At 40.9% G+C, this 13,358-nt stretch overlaps 2 protein-coding genes across 2 annotated transcripts in view; both read left to right on the forward strand.

The window, feature by feature from the left end:
* LOC136179609 (NLR family CARD domain-containing protein 3-like) overlaps positions 1 to 13,358 on the forward strand; it is a 265,362-nt gene that overhangs the window by 43,204 nt on the left and 208,800 nt on the right. The window lies entirely within an intron of this gene.
* LOC136179629 (electron transfer flavoprotein beta subunit lysine methyltransferase-like) lies at positions 4,271 to 9,480 on the forward strand. Its single transcript, XM_065956470.1, has 3 exons — positions 4,271 to 4,623; positions 7,119 to 7,249; positions 8,802 to 9,480. The coding sequence occupies exons 1-3, from the start codon at positions 4,364 to 4,366 to the stop codon at positions 9,149 to 9,151; spliced, it is 741 nt and encodes a 246-aa protein (XP_065812542.1). The 5' UTR covers positions 4,271 to 4,363; the 3' UTR covers positions 9,152 to 9,480.

The raw sequence follows: 13,358 nt of genomic DNA on the forward strand, positions 1-13,358 counted from the left end.
AGAAACTGCTCTTGCTAGATTTAAACACAGTTTACATGAATCAACAGTAAACACATCACTCAACTGTCTGTGACATGATGATGCCTTCAAGGACTCTCAGTAAACACATCACTCAACTGTCTGTGACATGATGATGCCTTCAAGGACTCTCAGTAAACACATCACTCAACTGTCTGTGACATGATGATGCCTTCAAGGACTCTCAGTAAACACATCACTCAACTGTCTCTGACATGATGATGCCTTCAAGGACTCTCAGTAAACACATCACTCAACTGTCTCTGACACGATGATGCCTTCAAGGACTCTCAGTAAACACATCACTCAACCGTCTCTGACATGATGATGCCTTCAAGGACTCTCTGTCCCTTTCAGCTTCAAGTCACCAACACGAGTGACCACGAGAGCTGAAAGGTGGCGTGCTACTTTCCACGCCCACTTCACTTCTGAGCAGGACTGAAGTCCCTGCTGCTCTTCATAGTGGATGTTCTGTATCACTGATAATCAGAATAATCATGAAGTCTCTCTCAGAGTCTAATCTCTCATTTATGTCTTTTTATATCAACAGCTGGTGGAGTTGAGTCTTTAAAGAGAGGATCCTGCTGATCACAGAGCTGGAAGCAGCAGCTGGTGTGTCTTTAACTGGGCTGTGTTACTGGGAGACTGACGGACCAATCACAGCGCAGATGACTCTCAGTGCTGCAGTCTGAGCTGCTCTGAGATCAGCTCCACCGTCACACACAGGACCATGACCTCGGACATTTTTCTATTCTCATATTCTGAATTTAAACTGCTTCATGACTCAACGACCGAAGATGAACTCTTTGATTTGGATATAAATGTTTCTGTTGCAGCGCCACCCTGTGGACATGTGTAGTGGTGCAGGTTATTCATTGACTCATATTCACAGATAACAGTAGAAGTTGATTCCACCTGTGCAAGTTAAAGTGTGAAGTTCTGCTTTTAACCACGAGTCGTTGGTCGGAGGCTTCACTGAGTTTTTAAAAGAACTACAAACAGGATGTCTGGATCCAGGTGCAGAGTCAGCACCTGAATATTTGATGTGATATGAGATGATATAAAAAGAGCTGAATAACATGCAGACTCAATCATTGATATTCATTCATCATGTCAGGGTAACAACGGACACGTTATCAAACTATCTTTATTTTTAACTTCTGATGTTTATTACACTTTGATGTTTTAACCTTCTGTTTTTATTATCTCAGGATTTTAAATAGAAATAAATTAAATCTGTGGAGGGTTTTATTTGAATAATAATTCATGTTTAGGTTCTGTTGCTGCTATCACTGCTTTCTGCCAGCAGGTGTCACTGTTTCCACAGTTTTCTCCCAGACTGATCGATCTGAAGAGATTATTTCTCTGTCTGCTCTCTGTAATTTTCTTCTCCGCTTGTATTTGAAATAAAACTTTGTTTTCCACAAAGATCCACACATTTGTCCTTCTCCCCCCTCACCTGACTCTTACTCTTTATTTCAATCAGTAAAGGTGCGGTCTCTGTTAGTGAAAGTGTTCTGAGACAGACTCACATTTCATTCAGCTCCACAGTGTGATATTGTCCACACAAACATGCTGCTTCTACACAGAATTAGAGTAGAATGTGGTATTAAATAAATATAGTAAATTGTATAAATATATCTGATTTTTAAAGATTGTAAAATGATTTATTTCTTTGCTTCAAACTGGGGGAAGCTTTCACATGATCACGTCTTAAGGGCTCACATAGCATTGACACAGGTTCACCACCAGGGGGAGCTGCAGCATTACGCTCTATAATGAGGCATCCAGTTGAACGTGATTGCAGAGAAACAAAAGATAATGGGCCTCATTCACTAACAGATATGTGCTTAAACCGTGTGTACGAACGTTTGAAGCACAAAATCAGGGGGCTCATCTATCAACAGTGTGTGAGCACGGATCTGTGAGTAATGAGTGTGTAAGAACATTCCCACACAAAGAGTGGAATTTATCAACTTGTTCTTTTACTTAGAAATGTGTGTAAATATAAGCACAGCTCTGAGCATGCTTACACACAGAATCTAGAGGTAGAACATTGAAACTACAAATAAAAAGCACCACGAGTGTCACAGCACGCCAGAATCCATCTCAACCTAGATGCATGTTCCCAGTTTTTTTTAATTCAAAACACAAAATAAGTGATTTTGTGTGGTTTGAAACAGACCCGTTGCCTAATTGGTCTGAAAACCTTAAAAAGTCGTCTGTGACAGGCGTTACTTTGGCTGGTTTTGCATTATTAGATGATTTGGTGAAGCGTGCGCTCTGCAGTAAGTTCAAAAGAGCGCACTGATCCGTTTGGTCCAGCTTGTTCTGTTGGGAGAGCGTCACTGTTTGATTAATCCCCCAGAGAGAGCTGTGCCCCCGACCACGCTGTAAATGTTCAAGGGTGAAATTGTGGAGCAGATACTTCTGGCTTTTGTGCCGTGATGCGTTGTTATTTTTTGCACTGAACTTATTATCAAACTTCATCTTGGTGTTTTCTCCTCTGACCTGTCACCTTCTCTCATGCAGCATTTGTTCTTTTGTTAGTAACTTCCACTAAGTGAAAAGACTAATCATTTATCTGGGTCACTTAGCGCGAGAGTTACTAACCTTATTTTATCTCTTTATTTATTTATCTATTTATTTATTTCCCTTTTTTATTCAACCTCTTCCACTTCCATTCCTTTCATTTGCTCAACACATTCTAATGCAACTAAAATGGCGTACAACTCTACTGTGTACACGTTCAGGAAATCTGACGTTCTCTTCACTACTTCAACCTTGAACCTTTTGGGATAAACGCAGCTGATCCTGTTGCATTTGTCATCGGGTCTTTAGATCCATCTGTGAATACTTGTACATGATCTCCATATCTCTGTTCTATGTGTTCATAGAATTCACTAACTAAATCAACATTTCTTTTCCTTTCCTTTATCTTTAGTAACTCCAAGTCTACTTCAGCTGTCTCAAGCATCCACATTGGAACTGGTGGCCATAAAACAGCTGGACTGATATCCTTGTCATACACTCCCATATCTCTCGCCACTCTATCCCCTATCCATCCAAAACTGGACTTAATTGTTCTCTCTTTTTCCCAGCAATCCTTTAACACTGATTTTGTTGGGTGACTGTCTCCGTGTCCTCTCAAGTTCAGCCAATAATTAGCTAATAGCTGTTTCCTCCTTAAACATAGTGGCATCTCTCCTACTTCTACCTGAAGTGCACATATTGGAGATGATTTCACTGCCCCAATACATATCCTAAGAGCCTGTGCCTGAATCATTTCTAACTTTGCAAGTGTTGTCTTTGCTGCAGATCCATATACCACACTCCCATACTCAATCCTAGTTCTAATTAACGCCACATATATATATTTTAAGGCAGCAACATCAGCTCCCCTATCCATTCCTACAAGACATCTCATTACATTTATTACTTTTTTATAATAAAAAGAAAAGGAGCTTCATAACAACAGGAAGGAAAGTGCTGATATGCAGTGATTCAGTCAGCGCTTTATACAGTATTCAATCAGGATCATCTCACAGTCGTCAAGATGTATTATATGAAATCATATTTACACATTCCCAGGTGGTTAAACAGGGGACAGATGTGATGTTCATGTGGGTTCCAGCACATTCAGGTATAGCAGGAAATGAAAAGGTGGACAGGTTGGCAAAGGAAGCTGTAAAGAAAGAGAGGATTGATATTAACATCAAATGATCTCAGTCAGAGGGGAAACGAGTCATATGGAGTAAAATCAAACAGGAATGGCAACAATATCGGAACAATCAGACAAAGGGAAGACATTTATATTCAATTCAGAGGGAAATAGATAAAGTAAAATACAGAGGGAGCAACAGAAGAGAGGAGGTCGTAATGTCCAGGTTAAGAATCAGTCACAGTCATTTAAATAGCTCTCTACATATCACTGGAAAACATTCATCTGGTCTTTGTGAGATATGCAATCTAGCAGAAACAGTTGAACATGTAGTTATTAAATGTAGAAAGTATGTAGCACATAGACAGAACATGATGTCAGAAATGGAGAGAGAGGGACTCGTAAGAAGAGATGTAAAAAGTATTTTGGAGTGTGGGGAGAGAGGGAGAGGACGAAGATGCTTGTTTAAATCTCTCTTGAGAACAGGTTTATTGAGGAGGATTTAGGAATGTGAGTAATAATTAAATCCAGCAGATGGCAGTAATGCAACTTTTTGGATGCCAGCCAACGAAGAAGAAAGTTGTGTGTTTTCATTTCTTATCAGGTTTTAAGATGTTAAAAAACGACAGAAGGTGACAGAGACATAAGAAGGGCTCTGACGAGTAGCTCCGTGGCTAACTGGTCATGTTTGGACTCTTTAAGTCCTCTACATGGAGCAGGTGTGTTAAAGGGTCGTTCACAGCATTCAGACGGAGGTGTGTGTCTCACAGCCGCAGATTTATCGGTGAAAACACGGAGGTGGTCGGAGAGCAGAGCCTCACCCCGGAGCTCAGACTGAGGCTGTTCACTCCCAGCTGCAGATTCTGGACGGAGAGACCCGAACTGTGGCCCTACGAGGACCCGTACTGGGCGATCTACTGGCCCGGAGGACAGGCGCTGTCACGGTGAGATCTCTAATATACCTGTTTCATTCACCTTTCACCTCTTTAGTAGTGACGTCACTAACAGCTGTTGGTGCACAGCTGCTTTACATCCCCGTTGTAAATCATTCAAACGACAAATGTCAAAGTTACTGGAAAATGATATGTACACTTTGAATTGTACAAAAATCTAGGTAACACTTTACAGGTCCGCAAATTTCGTCGTAATTAGGTGATAATTAGACAAACTTTTTTTTGATTTCATTGAAATTACCCCTGAATTTCATGACAATTGAGTGAAAATTAGCACGTAACCTCTTTGAAATAATGCCCGATCTTAATTGTAAGCAAGTCCTAATTGGTAAGTAACTGTTTTTTCCAATTTCTTTGAAATTACCCCCAAATTTCATGGTAAGTAGGTGACAATTATCAAATCATTTATTTGAAATGAAATCACAATTCACCACAAAATGTATGGAGAATTATCCCAACATCACCGAGTAATTATATTCTGCTATTTCCAGAGAAGCAGGTGATAAATAGCTGCTCATTTCTTGAATACATTTCCAGTAAAGTAATATGAAGTTAGGTCCATGGTTTCCTCTAATTAGAATTACCTTGGAAATCTAAACGAAATAAATGTATTTATGAGCGCCCGCGTCTGCAGCGGCGCGTCTCGGTGTGATCGCGGCCTCAGAGGGCAGAACAAACACCTAGCTGTGGGAGTGTCACCCACCTGGGGGAGGGGCTACTGCCCTTTGTGATGTCATGAAGGGAACATCTCCAAACGGCCTGTTTGAGCACACATTTTCTGAAAAGTGGAGCAGGCAGAAGACGGAGAGGATGGACTTTTCTCATCATTGGGGGGTTTGTAGACGGACTAGAGACACATGTTAGAGTTAGAGGAACATGGGGGAGTGGGTTTAGCAGAATATGTGACCTTTAAAGTCAATAAATATGGTGTTAAAATATGAACTTTAATGCAGTTAAAATGAACAATGATTGTGGTGTTTCTCCTCACTCTGATTATATTTTCTCTTCTTTGCTGCTACGTCCACGTCCGTCATATTCGCCGGTTTGAATCTCGTCCAATCACTGAACTGTATCCACTCCTCCACTCACCTGTGCGCTGTCATTGTCTGGAGGAAACTGTAGTGACTTTTTGTATCAAATTTGGACCCAGATTAAACCTACATCCGAACCCAATGAAGCCGCAACATTTTGAAGTTCTGAATCTATTTTCTGTTTTCTTCACGGTGTAATTGTAGTCCTTAAAGTTTGCAAAGTCCTCTTCAGAGACCGGACCTGGAGGCCAAAGAACATGAGCACAGGAAGCTGTATTCATGGAGTCATAAAGCAGTGAGCCCTTCAACTGAAGAGACTAAAACAGACAAAGATTACAGTATGTATGGCTTTGCAGGGGCGTGGGGACAAGCTTCTTCACGCCCTCTTTTCACCATCTGATCTGTTCAACTTCATCTTTATTGGTAACTTTAAGGATTCACCTTTCTGTATTGCTGTACTGAACTTTCTTTCACCCTCCCCTGAGGGCTCCTTCCTGTGTGCTCTGCTAAATGCATTTTTACCCTGAGGCGCAGTTTCAGTTTATTAAGATACAGTTTACTGAGATACATATGATTATGCAGCATGACTACTTGACATAAATGTTGATTATTAGAGAATATAAGGTACATGCATACAGATGAGACACTACAAAACACACCAGCTCCGCCCAGAAACATCCTGAGTCAACCAGAACAAAGCAGAACAGTAAAATCCAGTGAGAGGACAGAGTCTCTGCAGACACAGTCACCACCACACATGTACGGAGGCCCAGAAGGGACAATGGAGCAGCTTTAGGAGAAGTCTGTATTTTATTTTGAAAAGATACCGACTCTATCTTTAATGAAGTTTTAATGAAATAAGATGATAATGATGATTTGTCCAATGAGACCACGCCTCCCAAACCGAGAATGAAGTCGTAAAGACGTGTTGGACGTGACACCATGAAGTTCGGACCAAGTACAGGTTGATTTATTTTTTGAAATGTGCATGTGTCTTGGCTCAGTAGGAGACGTCTTAATAACGATATAAAAGCAAAAGTCCTGAGTCAATTGTTCAGCTGGTTCCCTCGTCTTCTCTATTGTTCTCACTAAACTCTCTGAGCTCCAGTGTTTGACTTCAGGACTTCAGCGGCTGCTCAGTGCAGATCTTTAGTGTTGTCAGGAGGTCCAGGACCTTAGCCACCTTTTAGTGAAGGACTTCTAACACATCAGACGCCTGGGACAAAGGCTCACTGTCATTTAAAGATTAGTTTGAGCAGTCGCTTCAATACGTTGAAATTATGCAACAAAGACATTAAGATAAAGGGGTGGCCTAGTGGTTAGCTCGAGGGCCACAATGTGCAGAGACCGTAGGTTTGATTCCGACCTGTGGGACGGAGCAGGAAGTGACTCTGGCGTCTCGTTGGTTTCACAAACCTAAACAGCTGTTTTGTTTGTTTCTGTCTCTGTGTTCAGGTTTCTCCTGGACCACCCCGCAGTGTGTCGGGGTCAGACCGTTCTGGATCTGGGCAGCGGCTGCGGAGCCTCCGCCATCGCCGCCATTCTGTGCGGTGCCGCTGATGTAGTGGCTAACGACATCGACCCTAGTAAGCATTCATTCATCTCTTACTCTACTGTGTTATTTACTCACATCATGACATCACAGCATGGACACATTTTCAGGCTCTTATTTTGATAGGAACATTAAAACATTCGCTGTATGTCGTCAACGGGTGGAAGGTTTTTTTCTCGTGTGGTTGGCTGAGGTCTCAGATGGTTGACGCAAGAAGTCAAAAAGCTGTGATGGAGCTCAACATTATTTCATTTTAACGTATGAAATTTTGGGCGATTCAGGGGCGGCTGTGACTCGGTTGGTAGAGTCGGTCGTCTCTCAACCCGAAGGTTTGGGGGTTCAATCCCGAGCTCCTGCAGCCAGATCTCCGACGTGTCCTTGGGCAAGACGCTGAACCCTGAATTGCTCTCGCTGCTTCATCAGTGGCATATGTGTGTCTATGAAAGGGATTAGTTATTTCTGATGGTCTCTTTACTCAGCAGTCTCTACCATCAGGGTGTGAATGTGTAGGTGTGACCTGCGGTGTAAAAAGCGCTTTGAGTCTTCAGAAGACCAGAAAAGCGCTTTACAAGCTCAATCCATTTATCATTGAGCTGCAACATTGCTGCATTTTTCATTTGGTTCGGTTTGCTTTCAGACTGCACTTTGTCAAACTAAGCAGAAACCTCCGGTCTTTAAAAATGAAGCCGATGCTGAGGTGCAAAATCCTGCAGTTCATTGAGTGTCCACTAGAGGCTGCATCCTTGTGCAGATCTGTAAGAAATGAAAAGTGAAGCTTTGTCAGGTCTGTCCTCCATGGAGGCCGGGTCGATCGTTTGTGATGCGTTTCAGGAATGCAGGGAATCTAACAATCATCAGCTTTTGTGACAGAGTCGAGCAGATCTGTGGCTGTAAATGAGTTTTTATCTAGAACAGACTTTTTTACTGCATGTATCTGGTTCTTAAGACAAACAAATCATTGTCAGAATCCCGTCTGTGGGAGGTGGTCCTCAGTGCAGATAATGTTCTGCCTGCTGTCAGTATCATGGGGACTTTAAATGAACTACAAACAGAAACCAGAAGACCTTTCCATTGAAAGTTTCTTGTTTTTTAGAAAAATGAATTAAAATGTTCTAAAATATCAGCGTCTCTATGCAATTTGACCAGAATTTAACTTTAATAATTTAAAAAAGTCTCCAGTAAAATCTGCTGAAACTTCTCAGGGGTACAGCCAGGGACACGAGGAACAAGAATCCATTGAAAGTTTCTTGTTTGCTAGCATTGTCTCTTCAAATATAATACTGCGTTGTTAAGTGTAAAAAATGGACCTTAACATGATATTAAATGTTTAACCGTTGAAGCGGTAGCTCACAGTGGGTGTGATTAACCTTGTTAAAGACTACACTTAATATTGGCGTGGCACGATCACGGACTGTCATACCAGCTCCATCATGGCTGAAAATGTCCTGGAAAAGTCCTGGAAAATGATCCCTGGAAAAGAGTGTGAACCCTGTATATAGACTGCTGTGATTAAAAGAAACACATGAACACCATGATTCCTTGAAGCCTAACCCTGTGACGTGTTAACCCGCCTGTTTGTGTTCCAGTGGCAGCCGTGGCGACGCACATGAACAGTGAGCTGAACGGCCTGCAGCCTCCTGTGTGTCTCACCCACAACATCATCGGTTCACCGCCCGCCGCCTTCCACCTGATCCTGCTGGGCGACATGTTCTACGACCAGTCCCTCGCCACCAGCCTGCACAGCTGGTTGAACCGCTGCATGGAGACCCACGGCACCAAAGTCCTGATCGGAGATCCAGGAAGAGCTCAGTTTGAGGAGCACGCCATCCGACGCCTCCTGAGGCCGCTGGCTCAGTTTGAGCTGCCCGACAGTGTGAGAGAGGAGAACTACGGCCTGAGCTGCAGCGGCGTCTGGAGCTACACACCTGAACTCTGAACACCTGAGAGAATTATTCTTCAAGAAAACATGGACTGTGTGAGGTTGAGAGGACTGTGTTTTATTTGAAAGTCACACAAACAAGGAAGGTTGGTACATTTCCCAATCTGAATGATCACTTCTTTTAGATATTTTAATGATCAGCTGTATCAAAACAACTCCCTCTCTTCTGTCTGTGTTCAGGAGAGGAAGCATGGCGCCGTGCTGCTGCTGCTCCGGTAGCCTGGTTAGCAGGGCGGGGCGATATGACCTCAAATCAATATCACGCTTAAAGGCAGGGTTGGTCATTTTCTAAAAGTAGCCTGATGTTGAAAGTAGCATTCCCTCAGTGCTGCAGTCAGGAGCAGTCCTCCTCAAATGATTTCCATGTTTTCAGGAGTGCAGATGTAAAAACGGCTGTGATGTCTGCTTTCAGTTTGACAACTACACACACTCACAATGTGTGTTTCATATTTCATTTTGAATTGATCCTTTATGAATCACTCTGTTTAATAAACATGAACACACACATGAACAAACAGGATCCTGTGGACATGCATTAATGGAGAGGTCTCAGAGTGAGGGGGCGGCCCACAGCGAGCGCTCCAGAGCAGTTTTGGGGTTCAGTGCCTTGCTCAAGGGCAGTGCTCAGGAAGTGGACTGGCACCTCTCCAGCTACCAGGCCAGGGACTTGAACCGGCGACCCTCTACCGCAACTGCCGCCCCCATTTCAATCAAAGACAAACACAGTTCTATGTGAGATGGATATACTTGTATCTTCAAACACACACACACTCTTTGTTCACACACAGGAGGCAGAGAGCACCTCCGTACCAGCAGTGGATTATCTCAGGAATGGTTTTTATTCATTCATTCATTTAATGAGGTGCAATAGCGTGACAAACTGGTGACATATACATGACAAATAAGGCACAGAAAAAACAAACAGACAAGGTCAGGACAGCAACGACAAAATACAATAAGAAAAGAAAGACAGCAAAAATACTGAGACATCAACAGACAGACTACAACTGATCTTTCTTTGTTCCAGCCCGCCCCTCGGTGACCTCTACCCTACAGTAGTTTATATCGGAATGCCTTACAGAACAGTTTCTCTCTCTTTAGAGATCAAACCTGAACAGGAGTGTGACCCGGCCGGGGCTACGTGTGAATCTGGCTCCAGCAGAGTCATCAGGCTGCTCACTTTGAAGCAGCTGGATAAGAGCTCGGCTGCTGTTTGGATCAAGCTTTGAATGTTTGTCCAGCAGGTGGCGCCATCAGTTTTATTTTTCAGACAAGTGAGCAGACTGAAAACAGGAACTGTAATGTATTATTACTACTCAACGTTTTCACATGTAGGTGGCTCTGACTGCTGCCTTCATGGACATAATAATAATCAGTGAGGACGTTCATGTCCTGCTCTGAATCGTCTTCAAGAAATATTCAAATGTTTAATATTATTTATAGATTATATTCAAGCATACTGAGACCTGTCTTCTGTTGTAAGGATATTATTTATTCTATAATGTGTCAGAATATAAGTAAATATGACATAGATTGACCAACTAAACAGGATGTTTCTCAGTTTTGACGTTGAGCCCCCGAGAGGTTTACCAAACATTTAAGTCTTGCTGTTGGGAAATAAAACTTACAGATAAGATCAATAAAAAACAAATTGGATAATTTGAAACAAGAGTACAAATGTTTGGATTCTGCTGATTGTTCCAAATGTTCTGGTGTTGGCGGTGATGGAGTTGAAATCTGAAACTTCATGCAAAGATAATAATCATATTTCTATAAAACAGCTGTGACATGGATCACATGTTAGTGTTAAAGTCTTTAAAGGTCTGATTAGTCTCCTTCATGGAGCTTCAGTACAGATAGGCCTACTTTGACTTTACTGGAATACTTTTATTTGTCAGAGAGGAATTTCAGTCAGGAGTTTGAACTTCTGCTGGATCTCCTTCACACACCCTCATCTTCTTCCTATCTTTTATTTATTCAAAGATATATGCATGTAATGAATTTTAAAATTCCATTATTCCTCCAAAGTCTGTAACCTCATGACCAGCTGCCTGAAGAGCCCCAACATGCTGTAGTTCCTCCATTTTCCTGATAATATTAACTGATCAATCAACTGTAATCACCAATAAACAACATCAGACTATAGAAAGCATTTAAAAAGGTGATACTGTTATTTAGTAATGTGGTAAATGGTCACTATTCCTCCTTTACAAATAAAGTAACAAGAGTCATGGTGCTTCATTAATCTATAAACAAACCAGGAAACACCTTTGTAATAGACTCAAACTGACAAATGTCTCATCTTTGTCACTCTTTGTACTTTTACTTAAAACTCTGTAGAAGCACTTTTATTACGACTCTGACTGGTGCTCTTGAACTCATCAACATAAACAAGAGGGGTCCTGCAGCGAGTAGTATCCATAGACTGTAAATATTATATATGCATGTGTGGTTGTTAACAGATATCAGACACGGAAGATAAAATATACTTATTGGATATATATTTAATGTAAAACTAAACAAAGATAACCACACAGAGCGCTGAATGAAAGACGCCTCTTATTGGTCACACTTCAAACCGAAACACCGGCGTCTTCAGTAAAGATGGCGGACTGAGTGAAATCACTGCATTCCCGTCGGTCTATTAACCCGCCTGACTTTCCGCGCACTTTTCACCTGTTTTTATTTATTTATTTTTATTTGTCAATTTTATTCCATTAAAAAAAAAACAATAAAGTTTAGAAAAACAAACAAACATAAAATCTAAAAACAAAAATTTGAATGAAAAGGAGCAGAAAGAAGATTAATCTTATAATATCTGCCCCTCTTTTACAAAACATGAATTAAAACAAAACAGAACACTTAATTCAAAAACAATTTAAATTAAATTAAATTGGCTGCAGGCAAACACAGCCACTGGCAGCCCCCCTGTAAGTCCTCCTTACCAATTCATTATGCACAAAGCATATCACAATACATTTCTGTTACAGCATCACGAAACAAAACATATTTCCACATATTTATTCAACAAACTGGCTTCAATTTTTCTTTTAAATATCATGTTTGATTTTGATTCTTTAGTTTCTCTGTTGAGATTGTTCCATAAACCGATTCCTTTCACAGTAAAACATCGTTCCCTCAATTTGGTTCTGAATCTCGGTTTATTAAAGATCTGTGTTCCTTTTAAATTATAACGGCTTTCCCTTTTTTCAAATCTGTTTTGGATGTTTTTTGGCAATGTTTTCTGATTAGCTTTAAACCTAATTTGCAGAATACTGTAATCAACTAATTCATGAAATTTCAACAACTTTAACTGAATGAATATCGGGTTTGATGGATCTCTATACCGACTTCTACTGATGATTCTTATGGCTCTTTTTTGCAAAATGAAAATTGAATGGGTGAATGTTTTACAGGCACTTCCCCATACTTCAACACAGTATGTGAGATATGGAAGACTCAAGAATTCATTCATTACACATAACCGCTAAATGGTTTTAACAAGAAAAGGGCAGCGAGCTGGTCCTATAAGAGCGATAGTGCGTTAAACACGGTCATTGACGACAATGTGCTTCTGAGATTTTAAGTGTGTTTAAAAACTCTGATTGTTGCTGGATGTGTTTCACTTTTATCTGTTAGTCGTTCTAAACTTGTTAACATTTGGTTTAATGTGTCTGTAGAATTTGAGTCTTTATGTGATAATAATATAAAACTATGTTTGCCAAAATAAATGTTTAAATCACTTAGATTAACTTCTTCTATTCTTCTTTTGATAATGTTTGACATTTTATTAATGTTGCTTATGTTCTTTTTTAATCAGAATTCATGTTGTGAATGGTCTGAACCACTGGGCTTTATACTAGCAGAATTTATATAAAAATAATAATTCTATCCAACCTTTTCCAATTTGTTAAATACTTGTGAATAACATTCGGTTCCAACTGAAAAAGGTTCTGAGACCCACTTTTGGGTCCCGACCCATCTGTTTAGAAACACCACATTTGCCCAACAGATGCAGAGGGCCCCCAAATGACTAAATCTGCCACTGGTTATACATGTGGGGCTGATGTTCCCTACACAAACCAAACTGTCCCTGGGATTTAGTGAGCATTATTGTTGCCATAGTAACAAAGGGATCAAACCCAAAAACAAAGCAGCATAGGGTCTAAGTTATGAGATTCAAAGAGGTAAAAGAAGGACATTG

This window comes from Labrus bergylta, chromosome 7 (genome assembly GCF_963930695.1).
Source record: "Labrus bergylta chromosome 7, fLabBer1.1, whole genome shotgun sequence".
Classification (NCBI taxonomy): Eukaryota; Metazoa; Chordata; class Actinopteri; order Labriformes; family Labridae; genus Labrus; species Labrus bergylta.